This window comes from Amblyomma maculatum, chromosome 11, assembly GCF_055883805.1.
Source record: "Amblyomma maculatum isolate TAMU_Amacu chromosome 11, ASM5588380v1, whole genome shotgun sequence".
Lineage (NCBI taxonomy): Eukaryota > Metazoa > Arthropoda > Arachnida > Ixodida > Ixodidae > Amblyomma > Amblyomma maculatum.
Window position 1 is genome coordinate 56536449 of NC_139354.1, and position 22111 is coordinate 56558559.

General features: G+C 41.9%; 1 protein-coding gene across 1 annotated transcript in view; it reads left to right on the top strand.

Moving 5' to 3' along the window:
• Positions 1-22111, top strand: part of Hn (phenylalanine hydroxylase) — a 133688-nt gene that overhangs the window by 66081 nt on the left and 45496 nt on the right. The window contains exons 4-7 of the mRNA XM_084585046.1: positions 9915-10009; positions 11770-11837; positions 12937-12987; positions 18721-18866. Coding sequence (XP_084441172.1) covers positions 9915-10009; positions 11770-11837; positions 12937-12987; positions 18721-18866 — 360 coding nt within the window. The remainder of the gene's footprint in view (positions 1-9914; positions 10010-11769; positions 11838-12936; positions 12988-18720; positions 18867-22111) is intronic.

The following is a 22111-nucleotide window of genomic DNA, read 5'->3' on the forward strand; positions in this document are numbered from 1 at the left end:
CGAGCTGCCAAGCTTTCAACGCGGCTGTTCCTTTCTGCTTTGTAGATGGCAAACGGGTCGCAATGTCGGCAACGCCGGCGTCATCAGGCGAAATAATGTGATCCAAAGCCGAAGGGAGACGCTAACCGTATGCGTCATTGTATTCGGTGCTCACGTGACCATCAGCCTTGCCAATAGGGAACGCTCATGTGGCGTTTTCGCTTATTTGATGTCATCGAAAGGTCGTCCTCGGAGATAACGAAACAGGAGCTGATAAATGGCCTCACCACTATTTCATTAATTTAGGTGTGCTGGGGCTTTCTCGATTGCAGGTCTTTTTTGGACCATCGAAGTTGGAATGAAACTAAAATCCCGAGACAGAAAATGTATGTGTCTACACTCAATTAAGCAATAATAGCTCTACGGACTCAGCTAACTTTGTAACTAGCTTCATGCGTTTGACAGAATGAATCTTTACTATGCATCTGCGGCTGTACTGCCTTCATTCAAAACTAAGTGATTTTAAACTTCTCGCATTACACCGCCATGGTGATTGGTGAGATCAAATTTATCTTGCTGCTCCTTGTTGAAAGTACGCTTGTTTCAAATGCGTTCCGACAAACAGATTTCGCATTTACAGAAAGTGTTCGGTGTACTTAAGAAACCTGAGCTTCAGTATTTGAATATTACGCCGAAATTCATACTACGTTCTTGAAACGTGGAGCGGTTATATAGCGTTATCCTTGCAGCGACTAATATTAGAAATATATAGTTTGTTTTTAAATTTGACTTTCAGTATTATATTCCTTCAAATATACAAATCTCATTAGTGTCGATGTATACTATTTTGATTGTTGTCATTGATACGAGATGCTTTTTCCGCTTTCGCAGCATCCGTTAAAAACTTTTTAAAAATACTTTTCCGACAATAATTCAGCGTGTTTTTCCTTGAGAACGGAACAAAGACAATTGTTTAACCTATTGTAGTTTCTCAATACATGTTTCGCAGCTTCCTAGGGAAGAGTGTCCTAGAATACTTTAACGTACCAGAGCACTCTAACGTATCAGTCTTCATTGAGGACCCATAAAAAATTATACAACTCTTTTATGACCAAATTTCTCTCTATACACCTTGATTTGGTCATCATTTGAGACAAGCAAGATCTTAATAATAGATATTCTTGGTTTATCTCTGTCTGCAAGAACTAAGCATTTTCTCCTCTCAGTTTTCAACTTCAGTACCCGAGCTTTGTGTAGATTTTGTCGAAAGGATATCGAACCAAATAGATTCGCAGTAAAATGATATATATAGATATATACACATTGCCGCGAAACCTTCAGAACAGTATTTGTTGTTTTTAACCAGCCGCCGGCATACGGGCTAATCGCTCTGAATCTGGACCGCGTATCAGTTCTGTATTCTTTGTTTGTTAATGCTCAATGTCGCGAGTCACACCTTTATCAGTTTTGTCAACGCAAGATGCACCGAGATCTGTCTCGAAGGTTCCGGCCACTCGGGTGTCTTTCCACAATGTTCCAGCCCGTGCTGGTAGCTGTTTGCGACGTTATCTAGATTGTTCTGTGCAGCCTTTAAATTGAGCGTTGCCGATTGTGACGAGCATTCTTTGTTCGACGACCGATTGTTTCAGTCGCCGCCGCCGAGTTGCTTAGTTCTTTTGCGGGCGCAAGTCAGCCCAACTAAAGTCTCTTTAGTGCAATCATCGACCCTTCATTTGTGTCGTCGATTTCGTCACCACTACGTGACAATATATATATATATATATATATATATATATATACATGTATATATGACGGAAAGCAGCCAACAGTCGGCGAGGCCAAGGAAAGCTTTGGGGATGGTACTTTCGGAGGTCGTGGGTTCGGTTCCCACCATCGGCACGTTGTTTTTTCTTCTACTTTTTGTTTATTTATCTTTCCCCTAGCAGATTACATTACTAATTGCTGTGATTATCCGCAAAACATTAAAAAAAACATAAAGTACCATCCCCAACGCTTTCCTTGGCCTCGCCGACTGTTGGCTCCTTTCCTTCATGTATTATAACGAGCACCCTCATTTCCCCTTAATTGATCTGCTTGTAGCTTACGGGGGTCTCGGTTCTGGCAGTCTTGAAGCCATAGGTAGCGTAAGAGGGTTCTAGCGCAGCTTTCGCCCTCGCACTTGATCACGTTCTACGTGACGCTGGCGGTAACACAGGACGTTCCCCGTCCGCCGCTATGGTTGAGGGTGGCGCTGGTGAACGCTCTCAAGATTCGTATACAGACAACTTAAATACCCAAGCAAGTAGCCGGGGGGACAGCGGCCGATGTAGCTCAGTTGGAAGAGCACCGGACGCGATATTCGGAGGTCGTGGGTTCGGTTCCCACCATCGGCACGTTGTTTTTTCTTCTACTTTGTGTTTAATTATCTTCCCCCGAAACAGATTGCATTACTAATTGCTGTGATTATCCAAATAAACATTAAAAAAAAACATAAAGTACCATCCCCAACGCTTCCCTTGGCCTCGCCGGCTGCTGGCTTCTTTCCTTCATGTATTATAACGAGCACCCTCATTTCCCCATACATGTATATATATATATATATATATATATATATATATATATATATATATATATATATATATATATATATATATATATATATATATATATATATATATATATATATATATATATATATATATAAATCACAGGCAGCCATTAGAATTCTGGAACGAAATTATGTATGCATATATATATATATATATATATATATATATATATATATATATATATATATATATATATATATATATATATATATATATATATATATAAATCACGGGCAGCCATTAGAATTCTGGAACGAAATTATGTATATATATATATATATATATATATATACATAATTTCGCTCCAGAATTTTAATGGCTGCCTGTGATTTATAAATTATAAGGCAGCGAATGCCATTTGAATGCTGCAGGATTTTGTTGCTTCAAAGGGCTTATACGTGGCATAGTGTATGTGCAAGGTTTAAGGTTTCTGAAGTGGCCACAGAGTATATGAATGTCATTTCGGATTCATTCAACAATTTTGTTGCTTATCTGAAGGTCTTCGACCAATAGTCTCTTTTTTCCCAGCCTCTATGTAAGGTCGAGAGCATAGCGCGAATACATGGAGGTAGGTTTAGCGCCTCTATTTAAACGATATTCGTGGGTGAAGATGATGCTTGTTTTTATCTTTGGGACCGAGATACAAAAAAGCATTTTACACGCGAAAAGCAGCTGGCATTATCTTCTCCAAAATTTATTGAACTCTGAAGCTCTGGAAAGGAAGTAATTGTGAAAAGTTTCTGCGAGGCAATGAAGATCCTGCTTATTGATTATCCGGAACAGCGCAGGAGCTTAACAGAAGATAAGTACGCCAGTATTCTCGGAAAATAAGATAAGGCCATCGGGGGTAAACACCGAGTATCAGTGACAAGAGACACTGTGTACAGCAATGCCATGGTTCACAGGTCTCGTGTTTCTGGGGTGGCATTTCGAAAGGTTGTTTTCCCTTAACCCTTAATTCCATGTGTGGGTAGTAGTGACCATTGTTCTCCCCATTCTGAAGGAGCACATTAGAACAACAATGTTCGATGCCATATAGTGAGATCGGTGCGTTAAAATGTTATGCCAGCGGAAGTGTTGCAGGGCATTTACATTTTTAACTTATTCATCTTTCTCTTAAAAACGCTTGCCTGGAATATGATGATTCAGGTGTAGGTCGAAGCATCTTTATTAAGAACATAATATCGAACACACAATTTTCAATAAAGGGTAATTAGAAACAACGACTTAAGGAAAACAGGATGATTTCAGCAACTTTAATCTTGAGCAAACCGACAAGTACTTGCTGGAGCTTCACAAACAGCCAGTTTTCAAATCTGTTAATCGCAGGATCTACAGTCCAAAATCTGCGTGTGCTTTTCTGAATGACTCCGTAGTGCGGGGCCTAAAAGAAATTGAAACCACCTGGGATTATTTAACAAGCGCTCAGATTGCAAAACACACAAGGTGTTTATCATTTACCTCTCTTGTAAAACCACCGCCGTGACCAGAATTAACCCCCCGATCATGGCTTATATAAGCAGGGAAAGCGAATCCCGCTGCACCAGTGTAGGGTGTTGAATCACACTTCCAGAAAATGAAACCAAGCCTCCTCTATTCTTGCTTACGTCAACGAACGTAAAAAAACCCAGATTTTAGAGGCTAGACGCAATATTCTTTACTCGATACACCTGAAGGAAATTGGCTCAAAAAGGCGCACTGTCTATGTTTCAAGGGTATTTCACTTAAATTCATTTTCTTCTTACCGGCAATCGTTTCAAGCTTGGCCGGTAACATCCGGCACCCGCGAAAGAGAAATCTTTCTCCCGTTACTAAATATCAAAGGTTATCCTGCTTTAAAGGAAAAAATATAAATTTGTAGGCAAAGATACGCGCAGTTGCTTTCATATACAAGAAAATATTGCTCTCCTATTTATCGCGTTATACCAAAGAATAACCCAATTACCGGTCTTCCAGCCTCTTGCAAGACGAATTGGTTATCTCGCTTTAAAGAGAGATCAGTTACGAATCTCCACGGTTATGAACGTTTTCTGCAGAAATAATCAAGGATACTCATAGATTCTCATATTTTCTGCTTAACTGAATAACTCTCTTTATTAGAGACTGAATGGTCAATATACAGGGTCTATTCCGAAACTAGCGAGGCATTTCATGGCGTTGAGCCCATATAAGCGTGATTTGGTAACCAGTTTCGCAGTATTGGTGCAGATCCTTCGTCTTCACAGTGTGACGATATCAGTTCTCTTCAAACGGGATAAGCGAGTGGACGTTCTTAAGCGTACACCCTTGTTTCGAATGTTCGTTGGGGAAACAATGGAACGAACGTTAGAAGACCGTTAAGTGATGTAGTTTTGCAGTATAAACTAGAGCAGACTCCTACCGAGACATTTGGCAAGGTCTAGACAATATACGACTATGATGGAATATGCTGGTTGCGACTGTTACTGTTACAATGGCACAAATAATTTGCAGGCGGCGGCTAAGGCGCTCAACCCAGCAATGGTCCAGGCGCCAGTTGGCGACTTCTATTGGTGCTTTGTTGATTTGGTGCGCTAATTGTTGAACACTGATTGACATTTGTGTCTGTATGCTTTATAGACATCCTACAATTATGCGGACACTTAGAAAGCTTAGTGTTAGTGTTTACTAAAGCGCATACGCTACCAACATTGCTGTCCGTAACCATCGTCAAAAAACCACCAGACCTTTGGTTATCGCGGACGACTTCACTGACGTCTTTAAATTCTTTTTGGGATTTGAACAATTGCGATCTGCACCTTTCACCTTTCATAATTTCAAAAAGTCTTGGTAGGAGACGTCCTCACTGCAGCACATAACTAGCCCTGTTACAATGCCCGCTCCACTGTCTCCTCAACGCAGCACGGAAACATGGCTGCCCGCTCAAGCCGAGCTTCTCGCTTGGCATGCTCCAAACTAATTTACCTCTTCGCAATATGAAGCTTTACCTTCCCCCCAAATTTCCAGAAGCCGGTCTCCTAATCGTGTTCATACGCGCGAAACGCAAGAACTTGTCTCATTACTTTTGCGACAGACCATGTTCCTGTTAAGCGAATGAATGCAATGGAATGAGGGCCTATATTTAAGATAAAAACTATGGAAGGCATCACTGAGAGGGACCGAGGTAAGCACAGCCGAATGCTTTTTATTTGTTTTGTGTTTTCCAGTGGACATAATGTCATAATAAAGATGGAGTGCGAAAAACTAATTAGGATAGAACGAAAAACACACAATAATTTTCCAGTTAACGGTGCATGTAACCTACCCTTTGTAGTGTTTACCAGTACCATCCTCGTACGCAGCTGCAAACGTAGCACGTTGTGTGTCCTCGAGTGAAATCTTTTACCTCAAACATATAGCGGTTATATCGAGCAGTTGCTTTCAGCATATATTACAACAGGCTTATTTTCTCTCACAAGTAGTTGTTGAAACAGAGGTACCTTTCGCATACAACAAAAATAGTCTCGATTTCTAGAAATCAGGGGAAAAATAATTAAACTGACCCACAGTTGAGTTCATGGTCGCCGGAATACCTCTTGGAAAGAGGCTCCACTCCAGTCAAACAAAGGTAATGGTAATATATAAGTATTGCGCCTAATTATGAGCAAATGTACTGTGATAAGAGCGGTTGGCAGCGTGGCATAGCAAAGAAAAAAACACAACCTTTAGACCAATCTAAACAACTGAAATCCCAGATGGTCGGCACACAAGAATAATCTAAAAAGACAGCCCCGACAATGTACAGCCTTTGACAAAAGTGTAGAGCCCACGGGGTCTGCTTCTCAGCCAAGTAGTGGTGCTAATTTAGTATTAGTAGAGGTTCTTCCTGTTGGAGAGGGTAGGGTAAAAGTTCTCCTTAACAGCAAGAGATTCCGGAGCGTAGGAAATGCATTACCAACTGCACGAAGTTGCTCAGAAGCTGCCCCCCCCCCCCCCACCCCTTCGCGCTCTACACTTGACAAAGACTCTACATTCTCTTTTAAGGGAACAAGCAAAATGTAGTTTGGCTTGAAGGCAGGTCGTGCCCTTTCGTCTCTGAGGCCTCTTGAGAAATGCAGGCACATTTGCATCCTAAGAAACTTTATAGAGTAGCAGGGGGAGGTAGAAGGTTAGGTGGGCGGACGAGGTTAAGAAGTGCGCAGGGGTCCAGTGGATGCAGCTAGCACTGGACCGGGCTAATTGAAAGAATAAGGAAGAGGCATTTGCCCTGTAATGGGTATAGTCCGGCTAACTATAATGATTAAATTGGAAATAGGGTGCATCTCAGGCCCTAAATGTTCGCCCTGTTCTCTGCCAAACACAATTGACTGGACCAGTCCTAACTGGATTTCAGCTGCAGATGGGACCTGGATATAACCGGATAAAAGGGAGCAGGCGATAGCCATTGGAGGGCCACTAAATTTACATAGTGCACGTGTTTGGCGCATTGAGTCTCTCTATGGCGGAGGGTAATTTTCCCGCCTTTGTTAAGAGAAGGCTTTAGCAGCTACCAACCGAACCTAACTACTCCGAAAGACTTCTTATATACGCCCCTTGACGAATTACTGCGGAACGAAAGTTCACTGGACTAACGAAGCAAACTTCCATCGCATTGGATTAGATTTCCACTGCATTAAGAACTGTCGTCGTAGGGATGCACTCTTTAAAACTATGGCCAACTCTTAAATAGATTTCTTTATCTTAGAATTATCCGCCAACTTTTAACAAGTGCAGGAGAAAATCACTGTCTTTTAAGAAGACCCCCTATGACGTGAAAAACATTAGTCAAATAGCCTATGCAGGATAAATTGAGGGATCCTAACTTAGCTTCACTGCATGTTGATGTGGCTCGGCTATATTCTTTGCGTGCTCTGTGATGAGCGTTTTGAGCGTGAAAATGGCATTGAGTGCCATTCTCTATAAGCAGCGCTACCTAACGTGACGCCTCGCACTTGTACCTCACACAGGAGGTGCCAAACTGTCAAACTTAGCTTTTTGCTTCTTTGAAGGCGCAACGAGAGAGAAAACGAACAATTTGCTTTCATTTTTTTTATTTCTCCCTCCTGTCGGTAACGAGCATCTTATAGAAACAGAGTTCACAGGGACCACTAGTTCTGCTTCCACGCTCTCCCCCTCTCCTATCTTCAATTCCTCTCCGAGCTACGTCTCTTGGCCGCTTTCCGAGGGAGGGAACCCAGCAATGGCAGCAGGCTTCTGCCGTAGTAGCATCTGTTGTGGAGGTCCGCCCGTTGTGACGAGTACTTCCGTTAACCGAGATAATTTTCGGGCGGGCCTCAAGCCTCCCACTGTTCCCCTGTAACAAAGTGAACACACCGCTTATTTTTAACCTACCCTGTACTTTCTTCCTGTTTCTCACCCCTTGATTTCCTCTCGCTCAACTCAATTCAATTCAATTTTATTATATCCGTTTAGTACATTCCAGCTTATACATACAGAAGGAGGTCCCAGTCAGTGACTGTATCGGGACTATTATTTTACTTCTGCCGGCCTAGTTCAGGTACTTGTCAGGATTAAATAGCAGATACTAGGACCTGCAAACTTCTTTTTCGCTTCGGCTTTTGTTTATTTGAATAAACTTACACACATAGATCTAGAGGCATGTAAACTTTTAACTAGGCGGAAATTTATACACGAACATTCTTATCAGTCATAATAGTGTGTCGCCAACTAGATGAATTGTTTGGTTGCTTTGGTTTGGGAATAAATCGGCTACTCTAATAACTGTAGCCATGCGATCCATAGCCGATGCACTCTTTGTTAAGGGTGACAAGGCTTCTCATATTTCCTTTCGTAAATCTCATCCCGCCACCCACATTCAATTGTAATGCTGAATGCAGCATCAAAAGAAGTATTTAATAATTTTAAGGGGAGCACGCTTTATTGAGAGGCTCCCTTTTCCACAAAATAATAACCTACATAAGCGCCGATTGAACCACCTGAGCAGAGATTAGCTTGATGTAATCATTTTACACACGATTTTTGCATACGGCTGGGACCATACACCTGTCTTTCCATTAGGAAGCGAGGATGCCTTACACACAATTAGGGATACAAAACCGGAAGAGCTGGAGTTGGTTTATGCTCAAAGAAAAAAAAAAGCCCTCGAAAAGCGCTAGAAAATGACCATGATAAAGGAAAACACTGGCTTTTCTTTGTAGTCGTGCTTTCTTGAACCTCTGCTTCCAGCATTCTTGAGGGTACCTTACACAGACGTACAGGTACACAAGAGGAAAGTATACAACAGTTACATCTTGCCTGTACTCACCTATGGGGCTGAAACGTGGAGGCTAACCAAGAGAGTTCTACTTAAGTTGAGGACAACCCAGAGGGCGATGGAACGAAAAATGGTAGGGGTAACATTAAGAGATAGAAAGCGTGCAGAGTGGGTCAGAGAAATAACTCAAGTTACCGACATTCTAGTGGAAATTAAGAATAAGAAATGGACATGGGCAGGACATGTAGTGCGAAGAGAGGATAACCGATGGTCGCTGAGGGTAACAAACTGGATTCCAAGGGAAGGAAAGCGTAGCAGGGGGCGGCAGAAAGTTAGGTGGGCGGATGAGATTAAGAAGTTCGCAGGGGTAAAGTGGATGCAGCTAGCACAGAACCGGGTTAAGTGGAGAAATATGGGAGAGGCCTTCGCTTTGCAGTGGGTATAATCAGTCTGATGATGATTATGATGATGATGATGATGATGATGATGATGATGATGATGATGATGATGATGATGATGATGATGATGAGAGGTACACATTGTGTCTAAGGCCTACCTCACGACTTCGTACTCTCAGGAAATTTTATTGAGCTGGCCAAGCGGGCCATACCCCCCAAATGTATGTCCTAGTTCGTGTTTGTTCTCTGCGGGAAACTGTGCTTTTTGAATGAACAACAAATTGGTTTAGTTCGATTTATGGAGCTTAACGTGTCAAAGGGATTCAGGCTATGAGAGACGCCATAGTGGAGGGCTCCGGAATATGAGAGACGCCATAGTGGAGGGTTCCGGAAATGTTCACCACTTGAGGATCTTTAACTTGCAGTGACATCACCCAGCACACCAACGCCTTGTTGTTCGTCTCCCCTGAAAAAAATGGCCGCCACGGCCGGGATTCAATCGCGCATCTTAGGGTACAAAAGTCGAGCACATTAACAACTCCACCACCGTGGCAGGGAGAATGACATAATTGTGAGCGTAGCAACATCAGCGTCAGCGGCACAGACGTGGCATCCAAGCGACGAAATGCCAACTTGGGCGTGCACACGAACGGCTGCAGAGTTTGTGAGCTATATGTTTTGTGTTTTGTTTTGCAGATGCGGTGCCCTGGTTCCCGAGAAAAATTAAGGACCTCGACATCTTTGCCAATCACATCCTGAGCTACGGGTCTGAACTGGACGCTGACCATCCGGTAGGTTTCGTGTATATACCGGGTACAGCAGTTTCATTTGCTTGTCGAGGCTGACGTTGCAGAGCGGTCTTTAAAGACACAGGCTCTCCAGAGGCGGAGAAGGTGGACCGTTACGCAAAAAAATGCGAAATAGCCTGCAGGTAATGAGCACTGAAAAGCGATTCGGTAACACTAACACGACATATTAACATTTGTTTTTGGATTTGACGCCCCAAACTTATGTCGCAAAGCTTGAACGCTCTGAGGGAAGGAATGAGCACAATGGTTTAATTGTTCCAACGCGCATTTGAGAAGAGCAAACCGGAAAATGAGTTTTTGGAAGCATGGGTGATTGGGCTTTTCTGCAATGCTTATTTTTGAATTCGTTGCCAAAACTTGCATCATGATCGAGGTCTCGCTATCTTGTCTTCACCATAAAATGTGTTATGTACTTTTTATTGGCCTAAAAATAAGGCAAACACTTTATCGATATGCTTGGTATACAGGTCAGAAAACAAGCAATCAAATGCGTTTTTCCCTTTTGTGCAAAGGCAAATCATTCTACCGAATAATAATCTTACAAACGAAAGGCTGGACTAATCTATTCTGTAAATATTAGTGTGCACTTCACATGCTGTTTAGTCTAAACCACATAATTCATCGTTCAAGGGAAAATTATTTTAGCCCATGTAACGATATGTGATTCAGGTAGATTTAGGCTCAGGCGTAGTAATTTCGCTGAAATGTTTGAGATTGCTTACAGAAATGAATTGGCGGCGCTAAATCTACAATCGTCTTATTGCTCTGCTATGATAACCCTAAACATTGTATATTGAGAATGGCCGAAAGTATATGGAAGACAGATAAGGAAGTAAGTACAAAACATGCCGGTTCGCCATTAACTGGGTTTATTTTAGAGGATAAGCAAACAAGACTATCAAGAAGTGATCTCTTTCCAACCCACACCGCACTGTGTTAGCCATTTAAGCACAGGGGGTTTACCTGGCGTAACCTTAGTCTACCTTTCTTGCGTGCCAGAATAAACAACTGAATATTTACGTCTGTAGAACCGCTAGTAGAGATTACATAAAGATTTTCTATTCTACAATACGAACAGGTGACTTTCATCTTCCATTATGCATACAAGCCTAAAAACTTATTGCGGGGTATTACACTACATATTGCAGTTCTTCAGTGTTATCACTTTGAAGCATCACTGATAAAATCCTCTTTATTTCATTATAATGTATTTCCTGTGAGTTACCGCAAATAATTCTGCGAAATCACTAGGCTTGACTGCAGTGAGTGTACGCCTCCTTAAAATGTGTGTAAAGTTCTGTCTAGTTGTCTCAGGTTAACGGCAAATTAACATTGTATATTATCATAAGACTTCCCTGCGCCAATAACATACGCACCATTTCAAGATTGCTGCTATAGAGAGATGCTTTTTTCGAAAATACAGAAAATTCAAACATAGTCTAGAAATCCTTCCCTTGTCTTCGTCTTCCGAAGCTGCTACATCTGCTCTCTTAGCAAGAACATCATAAAAGCTGATAGCTATAATCGCAAAAAACTTTACGAAAAAAATTTGTTTTAAAAAGGACATGACTTATATAGCCTAGTCATAAAGACCGTAATGCAGTGAGTAGCCGGAGATAACGATTTTAAGCGTATGAAAATGAGCGGACTATACTTTCAAATTTGTAGCTCCAAGGCGCACAAAAACCTTCATTTTCTGTTTATCCAATCGCTTACTCACTACAACCGTTTCTTTCATTTAGGGATTCACAGATGAAAAGTACCGTCAACGACGAAAATACTTCGCTGACATTGCCTACGCCTACAAGCAGTAAGATATATTTTTCTGCTTCTGCGATAGGTCGCCGAGAGTAAAAGAACACGTGGCTGCAAAACCTCCAACAGTATCAGTGGTTCCGTACAACACTTTTTTCAACGCCAATGCCAACCTGGACCCATACGTTTTCACCTCACAGTAAATTCTTAACTGCTAAGCGCAAATCAAAGATCAAATCAGTTCATATTGTCGACCATAAACCCTGACTGCTCATTGGAGGGTCAAATTCTAAAGTTAAAGCTCAGCTACTTTGGTCATCTGATCAGAAGAGAGGAGTCGCTGGAGAAAGATTTGATGTTGGGAAAGGTTCAGGGTCGCCGGAGAAGGGGTAGGCAGCGAACGCGATGGTTAGATGGCATTCTCGAGGCATTGCAGATGAAGCTATGTGATGTTAAGAAGATAGTGAGAGACCGGAAAGCGTGGCGTGACATGGTCCATAGGGTCACGAAGAGTCGGACACGACTGAACGCCTGAACTGAACTGACGCGCAATATGTACAGAACAACGGGAGGTCGAGGTTGTTATTTAATCTGTAAATTAAATTGCATGCATAAGACTAGTACTGAGTTAATCAGTGCACATGGTTTTCAGCTTCCAGTGGTCAGTAATTCATAAGTATAGTCCAAAAATATTGATCAATTCATAAGTAAACATAGCCGCTTTAACAATAAAACGCTGACCGCCGTTTGATCATGTAGCTGATACGTTTTCTGTTTTTCATGGCAGCCTACAAAATTGATAGTTTTACAATATAGAACCGACAAAGGTGGAATGACCGATAATAAGAAGAGAGGTAGTTGAAATTGAAATATTATTGCTGGACTCACAATGCTCCGAAGCTAAGCAATGTATGAGCATTTAATTCAGGAAAAAAAAAGTGCAACGAATTCCCAATAAAAGTGTCCTTAGACTACTGCGCCTTTTCAGAGTTGCATGTTCCAGACGCAGAAGCCGTTGCTGCGAGTGTATTTTATTAATTTTAGCAGAAAAAAATACCTTACCAAAGCACACAGTAGGAATACCTGTATATGTTTTCCTTCTGGTTTTCTGCTCAATATAATATGTTACATTTCTTGCATGATTTTCTTTTCAGTGGCCAACCGATCCCACGGGTTCAGTACACCGAAGAAGAGACGAAAACGTGGTATGTATTTAGAACATCGATTAATTAAAGTATTGTGTCCTAAAAAGGCAATCATACCTTAATGCTAGCACTATTGTCTTGGTATGCAAATTTAAGGCTTTTGATGCTGCGCCTAAGCTGCACTCTTCCATCAAAACAATTAATTTACTTTCCCTGACGAACTGAATAGGCCCTTCTATCACCGCCTCAGAAATAAAGCAGAACATGCAATTAGAGTTTTCACTGGAGAAAGAAATATCACGAAGACTTTCGCCTTTCATCTCTACTTAGTTTAAATTTTTGGTGGATATATTTAAGCGCCGAATTTGTGAAAAATCCTTGTATGTAGAATATATAGAAAGCTTTATACACTTCGGTATTTTAGAATTCAGTAAAATGTCTCAAGGACCCAGAAGAACATTCAGGCGTACATAAACCACAGAACGGAAAAATAATCATAACAATCGATCTCTGTTTTCGCTGTTGAAGCAAAAACAAGCGCTTGGGAGGGTACATGTACATCATTAGCTATGTGTGTTCCATCTGTTCATAAATTATATTCTGGTGAGCCCGAGGCTTTCATCGTTATGCTAACACTCGGTGATTCTTCCGGATTCTGAAGCACACTTCCAATTTGTTCCGTGCTCAAACCGGAAGTGGCACTAAAGACAATCGCTTGCATGGGAGAAAGATAACACTAGTAATTGTTGTTTCCACGTGGTCTTCTGGACTAACAAGGCACTTCCGCGATGTCATTTTACTTTCCATAATATTCGACGGACGCTCATCTCTGTTTAAAACTATTTTTTTTTATGGAACGCTACGGCAAGGGCTTACTATATATTCAATTAATTTCGAAAGAGCACACCTCTCTAGGGGGCGATCGTGCCCGATATCAATTCATTCGCTTCTCTGTGCGATTCAGCCAACTTTTCTCCTTAATGACTAATGATTTTTTTAGGTAGAATACTCTGTGGTAAAAAAATAGAAGTTATACATATATTTCGTTTTCAAATATTGGTGTAGGTTAGCGGACAAAATTGAACTTCTAATTAAAATGAACGGGCATCCTCAGTCATCAACAAAAGTACGAATAGGAGAGGCCCTGATCAAACAATTTTGTGCTCATGGTGCGTAAAATGTGCAAGTAAATACTGTCTGTTGAAACAAAGAGATATGTATGAAATGGTGAATTAGTGTGATAGTACACCTTGCAGTGTCTCATTCACATTCACAATTAGACAACTCACAGATAGGCTTTCGATTATGAACAAATCGGTGTTCGAAGCTCGCAGGCAGCACAGAATTGTTACCTTGCACCGAAGTTCTTGGTTTGTTCTTGCTATGCAAGCGAAGAGCTTGATGATCAAATTATGCGATAAAATTATTTTTACAAACCAGGGATTGTGGCCAGTGTTATTTTTTATAATAGTTATAGGCAAGAAGAAAGCTTTCCCGTTCAATATCGGAGATTTAAACGCAGATAAAGCACCTACCGGTATATTGCCTACAGAGCTGCTGAATAACAACCAATATTTGCCTTTCGAATACGTTTACATACAAGCAAAAACTAAAAAAACAGGTGGGTAGCCCAATATTGTGCGTGAGACATAGCTTTTGCTTACTGGCTTTCCGTCTTTCTAAAGAAGGGCAATGAATTTTTCGAACCTATTGGAAACAAGTCCCCGTTTGTAGCGCTGGAGAAAATTCTATTTAGAGGCATTTGAGGGTCTGGGGTAGTGGAGAGGGGGGGGGGGGATTCTTCTGTGTGCGCCTTTTTGTTCGCATATCTCGACATTGTGTGGATTCCCATCGAGCTCCTAACTTCTTGTCCTTCATAGGAAGCTAATTTTTTTTCTCGTTCGGATCGAAAATGTCGAGATAAATTGGTTGCCTAATTTGAAGATGACCATATGTCCTAACGAACCAGAGAGGCAAGTGAACGTTTGATGCACACCAAACAAGAACGGCACGATACAGCTTCGTCACGCAGAAAACGTGTCTGCCTGCCACTCTATCTTGCTATTGCTATTGCACGATAAGATGCTTGCCACAAACGACGTAAAACCCAGAGATAGGGACGTGACGACAAGGAAACAACGCACACTAACCGCTCGCTAACTACATCTGCGTCCTTCAGGGGCCTCTGAGTAACCACGGTCCGTCTGGCAGTAAAGTTTGGAACAAACCGGAATCTCAACAAAGCTTGTCAAGCAGGATCAGAGCAGAAAATAACGAGCGAATCCAACAGCATTTTTCTGCATTACGTGATAAGAACCCTAAGGAGTATCTAAGCAGTTTTTCTCATGCCTGCTCACATCCTCTGAACCGTCAGACCCTTCTTAGTTTAATTGTCGCTGCTATTCCGCTCATTAATGCTTGGGTTGTGCTGAGAAATGAGTGAGAGTTTCAATCATGTTATTGGTCAAGTGGCTCAACTTTCTTCAAGCAAACTTACAAAGCTCGTTTATTGAATGTTTTTTATAACCTTGCTCAGTTGCTTTCTTGAGCGTTCAATGATTAAACCGCAATAATGATGCGTTTTCTCTTATTCTAAAAATAACTTTGCGGGCTAAAACTTTGGTGAGCACAAAGAAGTGAACTCTTCGGATGCATATAATTAAATAGCATTCTTACAAACGAGTATATTATGCGAAAACAAAACTTCCTAATTTATGAGACTATCAGTATCTAAAAAGACGCAAATTATTCGTAGCAATCTGGTTGGGAGCTTAGTTCGTTCATCATAACTACTGGTTATCTCTTCGCAATGCAGGGCACCCTGCGTGCACATCCTCTTGTACAAAGGTGCTGGATCAGCTGGGTAGCTCATAGCTCTGAACAAATAAAGTGACTGTTAAATTGGAAGATATTTCATGGCGACGTGGATGCCTGAAATGGCGCGAAAAACTATTTCTTTACAAATGATTCATTAATCGATCGGGATAAGAATAAATAACAATTTTCACTCGATTCTTTGAAGTGAAGGTGAGCAGCTAAATTTGCATGTAGTCCGAAACACCTATAAAATGAGCATATCATGGAAACAACCGAAAAACAAAAATGACGTTTAGTGTGAGTCAGTGTGCGCTTCGTTGCAAGCTGCAATACGTAGAGATAACAAATTTCGGTAAATCTCACGAGCGCACCTCACCATTCCGTGATGAAAATTCCCAAGTTTCCCGAAATGATTTTCCTTACACCCACCGTGAGCTGCTATCAGTCATCACCTGTGAACTTTTTTAGGTACACACTTTACGTTATTCAAGCTTGTAAGAAGAAACTAAAGTACAATTTTTCATGGCAACGTCCATATTTGTCTTCACCCGACGTCTTGACAGAAGCCATATATGTGTCAGCGGCTGGCTTTCAATTGTTTTATTTTTTTGCTTCTTAGAGAAGGATTTATAGCTGGCTCTAATGTTGTTTTCCCTGACCGACACAACCATGGTACTGCAGTGTGATTTCCTAACCAGATCGCTATCCGAAGATCTGTTCATCCATGTTCTCATGCAACTTGCGCAAATTTGCTTCAGCCATTGTGCCGTTGCATAATCTGCTTGGCAGCAACGCTGAGCTCTCTGCTTGATCAGGATGAGTGTGAAGCAATGGCTGCAGTACACTTTTGCATCGGGCCGCCATATTTCAGCACTACAAACAAACCGAAGTACATAAGGATAAGAATGTCGCAGCTTCAGAGCTGTCTTCGCTTGTCGGAAAGGCAGTTTCAAGGAGCACTTCGATTGTCGTCATGTCTCGTGCTCACCAAAGCTAAATGGAATCTGTCCCGTTACCCGGAAGGGGCCTTCAGCTGTCATTTGCCCGCTAAAGAAGTTTCGGCTGTCAGACTAGGGCCGCTGGCTTTAGGCAGTCACGAACCGTTCTGCGCTCAACTGATTTTTTACCCTTAAAGTCTCATTTGTTCGGTTCGTCGGATAGGCTCTCCGCCTTCAGGAACTTCTGGATTTTACTTGTAATAAGAAAGTCCGCCCTCGTGTTCCTCCACAACTCCGGCCACGGAAGGTTATGCTCACCGGGAGCAGTTTCCCTAGCTTCGTATTGTCGCGCATAGATCTGCGAGCAGCGGAAACGCCGGGGACGTTCCTTCGCGATCCAAAGGTGCACCGTTCATGTCAATCTTTTATAGGTGCACCCTTCTTGGACGGTTTGGAGCCCAGTGAGTTTGTACGTAATGCAATGGTTGTTTTTTAAGAAATAATGGAAGTCTCAGAGAGAGGAGCGGGCAGGACCATGAATATTCTTGCCCTCAGTAGATTTACATCACTTTAAACCTTTCGAGCAAACTGATGTGACTCAAAAGCAAACCTCTAGAACTCCAAACCTTTTAGAGAAGGTATGCTGGGTGGAACCGCTCACTACCTTTGCACAACCGGCGTCGTAGGATTGGTGAAACTATCGATGTTAGCCGAGAGATTTACCACGCTCCGCTCCTCTTTCCCTCGTTAAAGGTATCCTGGGGTATTCCTATATGTCTCGGTAGCCAGCATAGCGGACCACAATGAATACTTTTGATGTGTCCCACGAACACCAAAATAAATTACACCAAAAGCCTCTCTGTTGCAGCAGACCACGGCCTCGTTTTTGCTTTGCTGTAATTACACCAAAAGCCTCTCTGTTGCAGCAGACCACGGCCTCGTTTTTGCTTTGCTGTACTTGCTGCCGTCCGCCGAATTTATGTCTGTTAATTGGCTCCCGAGTTCCAAAGGTGCAAATTCTCATTTTCCAAATTAACACACGTTAGAAAGTGACACTGATAACTATGACCAGTGCTCAAGACTATAAACAGATTTGCGCTTCAACTTCGCCCCTAAAAGCTAATGCGTCATATCGTATGAATATAAAATATCAAGACATAAAGTGGACGAAAGTAAAATATAACTCATAAAAGGGACTCTAATATCCCCTTGTTTTCAGTGTTATATTCTTTCCTTCGTGCAGATGTGCAAATATGCTCGAATCCCTCATTATTTCACAGTGCTATTCATTGTTCCGCAGCGCAATGACTCAGGTTATAGGGCGCTTGATTGCTAAATCTGGAAATGCCTTTTGACCTTAGCTATGGTTGGGGTAGGTTTTGAAATATCAGTGGCCAGTAAATAACGCCAAGCTGTCGAGAATATTCAACATCGCGCCTTGACCATGGATATCCTGACATAGTTATGACATCGATTTGAGATGTTAAACACCACCCCATGCCTTGTGTTTTTTAGGCGTATAAAGAGCGCATATATGCGCCTAATGTTCTTTTGCGCAGTCTTTAGTTGCATTAATATAAAGACATAATCACTAAAGGGCGAAATGTAGGGCAATGCTGCCGCAAAATACTTGACGAGAGGTCTGACTACATTTACTACCAGGTCATATTATTAGAGCCACAACGTTTTAAACACCATTTTCTCCAAAATATTTATTTGCATCGTCATAAAACAGCTACACTTTTATAAGAAAGTGAAAATACAGCTTTTAGAAGCCACATCTCTAAGCGTCACCCATTAACCGCGAATCTGGCAACCGGACAACATTCGATATGTCAAGCAAGTGTAATGAAATTCTATGAACCATATGCTTCCTTATGAACTTCAGAAGCAAGCCATTTATACTTTTGTGGATTTGTAGGCGATTGCATGATTTGAAAAGTAACATCGCTGTCATCTGTGTAAAGAGAATGACCTACTTCCGACAACTTTTCAGCCGGCATATGCATGTCATCTATTCTCTCTGTTCGACCGCTAGGGGCACAGTGTTCCACGAGCTCACCAAACTCTACAAGACACACGCCTGTCGAGAGCACAACCACATTTTCCCCCTCCTCATGGAAAACTGCGGCTACAGGGAGGACAATGTGCCACAGCTGGAAGATGTCTCGAACTTCCTGAAGGGTGAGGAACATTGTTATCTAGGAATAACGTTTGTTCTGCCGTGTCACAAATATTCGCCAAGACGTTATGTCGTCACAACGTTCCTCACGCCCCGTTCGCTGGCATTGGAGATGTGGAGTTAAAATGCTGAAAATGGGTTACTGGATTCATCTCCGCTACTGCGACCGCTTTTCGACCGAGCGCGAACAGTGGCACTGGACGCGCTAAGTTTATATGGGCTTGAAATGGATTTCTGGTGTGGTGTCGTGGCCAGTAAAATGAATCAACTGTATTAGCGCGCTATTAAAAAATTTTGTTTCTTGTGCCTGCCGGTATCGCTCAAGAGCAAAGTATATATAAGTGGCGTCTAATTTGTACTCACCTATGGAGCTCAAACGTCGAGGCCAACGAAAAGGGTTCCATTCAAGCAGAGAACTAGGGAGAGAGCTATGGAACGGGAAATGGTAGGTGTAACGTTTAGGGATAGGAAGTGTGCAGGGTGAGTCAGAGAAATAACTCGAGTCAATGACATTCTAATTGAAATCAAAAAGAAATGGGCACGGGCAAGGCATGCAGGGAGAAGAGGGGATAAACGATGGTCCCGTAGGATAAAATATTGGATTCCGAATGAAGGAAGCCGTAGCAGGGATAGACATAAAGCTAGGTTGGTGGATGAGGGTAAGACGTGCGCGGGTGTCAAATGAATGCAGCTATACAGGACCGGGATAAAGGGAAGAAAGTGGGAGGAGCATTCGCCCTTCAGTGGTTATAGTCCGGCTGACGATAATCATAATGCTTCTGGCTCAGTACGAACACATTAAACTAGAACATTGCCTTTTTGCAGCGTTATTCTTCAAGCGCAATGTAAGCACGTCACTTTTTCTTAAATCGAAGCGGTTGAAATTGGCCAGAAGTCAATAATGAAACCATGTTAAGATCAGAAAAGGCCAGCACTGCTTGACGCTCTTGAATGTCACCATTACACAGCAACGTCAATTGCCAGCTCTTTGAAGGGTCCTTGATTAGATGACAGGGATCACACCAAAGGCTTTAAAGATCTGCATGTGAGTCATTACACCATACAATTGCGTACTGACAGGGTAAATGTTTTTTCGGCTAATGCTTGTAGGCCAATCACTCAAATGTGATTTTTAACAAGAGCAAATAAAAGGCAGCTGCATGAGTTTGAAAAACAAGAACCCTTTTAGAGTACATTTTGCTTCATGATTAAACACTGAATGTTTTTTTGAAACCCTAATTGCCTTTCCAAAATTTACATCACCAAGACGTAGGTTGCCTTAAGGCAAGCACGCACACTAGCGCTCAACTAAACCAAAGACTGCACCTGAGAATAAAAGGCTTCCATTTACTGACTACAGAAAAAAAATATTTGTATCAAAAGTGTTATCTTAGAGTACGCGTGCCTAATTTCAGGCCCCTAATTTATTATAATTTTTATGCTATGGAACTGGCCATGAATTGTGGAACTGTAATTGTTTCTTCGAATAAATTTTAATTAGTTTGGCTTTTTTAACTTGTTTTAACGCTGGAACAAATTTTTCTGGAAAATATGGCCTTATGGGGTTTATGTAACGTTCACTGATATTGCACAGTAGATGGCAGCCTTGCTTTTTGCATTCATCGAAAAGTGTCTGCCGCGGGTGGTATTTCGTCCCGTGCCCTTGAGATGAGTAGTGTGATGTCCTAACCACTGCGGAATCGTGGCGGGGCTTAGAACCTTTACTCATACTATTCCTTCGTTTAAGGAGAAGAACGGATGAGACACACTAACAAGCCATGAAAAAGGCGAAAAATGCCCTTTAACACGCTTCGCCAATTCCTATATGGTTACAAAAAGTAATTCACATTATTGCTCAATGGCATCACAATTACTTTCACGAGCTCGGCAGATTGGTTTCCTAATGTGGTTTTATTACTCGTGCGAAGAATTGAAAAACTTCAAAGAAAGCAATTCCTGCTGCGCATCGGTAGATTATTAGACCATTTGCAACATTACCTTACAATAGCCCGCAGCTGCCCCACAATAAAATGAGACAAACCGGAATGCCAAAAAAACGTGCGGAAACATGCACCTGATTTAATTACAAGATATAAAGAACTCGATGCTTTTGTTCATTATTCAGTGTTAATATGAAGCCAAATGCAATATCCCGATCTTGATAAAAGTTTCACCTGTAGCCTGAAATGCTTGTAGCCACGTAAACGCTCGGCGTTAACCCAGTATTGATATTTGACTAGACGTGAACCAACACGCTATAGCAGCGAAAGTTTAACTGAGCATTGTTCCTAGGCTACGCATTCCGCTCGGATAAGCTTTGCCTTTTCCATTGTGCGTCATAATCTCATTAATGTTTGGGATGGAAAGTTGAAGGTGGAAGAGGCATTCGCCTTATAGCTCAAAGCCAAGAAACCACGGTTGGTTGGTTGGTTGGTTTGTGGGGTTTAACGTCCCAAAGCAACTCAGGCTATGAGAGATGCCGTAGTGGAGGACTCAGGAAATTTCGACCACCTGGGGTTCTTTAACGTGCGAGCTGATCATCTGCATAAAATATCTAAACATAAAGAGGCGCGTGCAATTTTACTCCAGCTTTCAGCAGGGTGGCATTTCATCCGGTGTAAACCGAACTTCCGAGCACCGCATCTCGTTCGCTGAGCAGGGTTTTATGTCTCGGTTATTGTACGAGACATTTGTACCATTTTTACTTTTAACAATCGCTAAGCAAATGACAGCTTTTCCTATTTCGAAGAATAGTCTACACTTTCATGATATATATCCTTTGAAATATAAAAGATTCATATAAATGCATTTATGAGCTGCAACAGTTGAGTCTCCGTGCTTTGCTGGAAACGTTTGCAGTAAGAGCCATTTCATCTATCGGCCGTTGGGAGCGGTTTTAGCCCGCTTTAAAAGCGATAAAAAATGAAGCACAAAATAATGTAACTGCTAAAGCTATCGATTGAAGCGCATGCTACTGTTAGCTGCTGCCTTAGAATGGCAGTGTTTGCCATATAAGAATAAAAATAAATGTACTATCCCTCGGGTGGGGCACTTCTGAGATGGAAGAGAGTGGTTAGAAAGCTTCTAGCTTCAGCAGCGCCTCTGAATAGTATGGGCAGGTAGTTATACAAGTGTTTCCGTACTGCGTTTTGGTCGCATGGCGTTGAAATATCTTTTCTAAGCTCTTTTAGAGAACCGCGTCGAATTTTTTATTGCACATGCTCAATGCGTTCTTTCAATGCTTTAA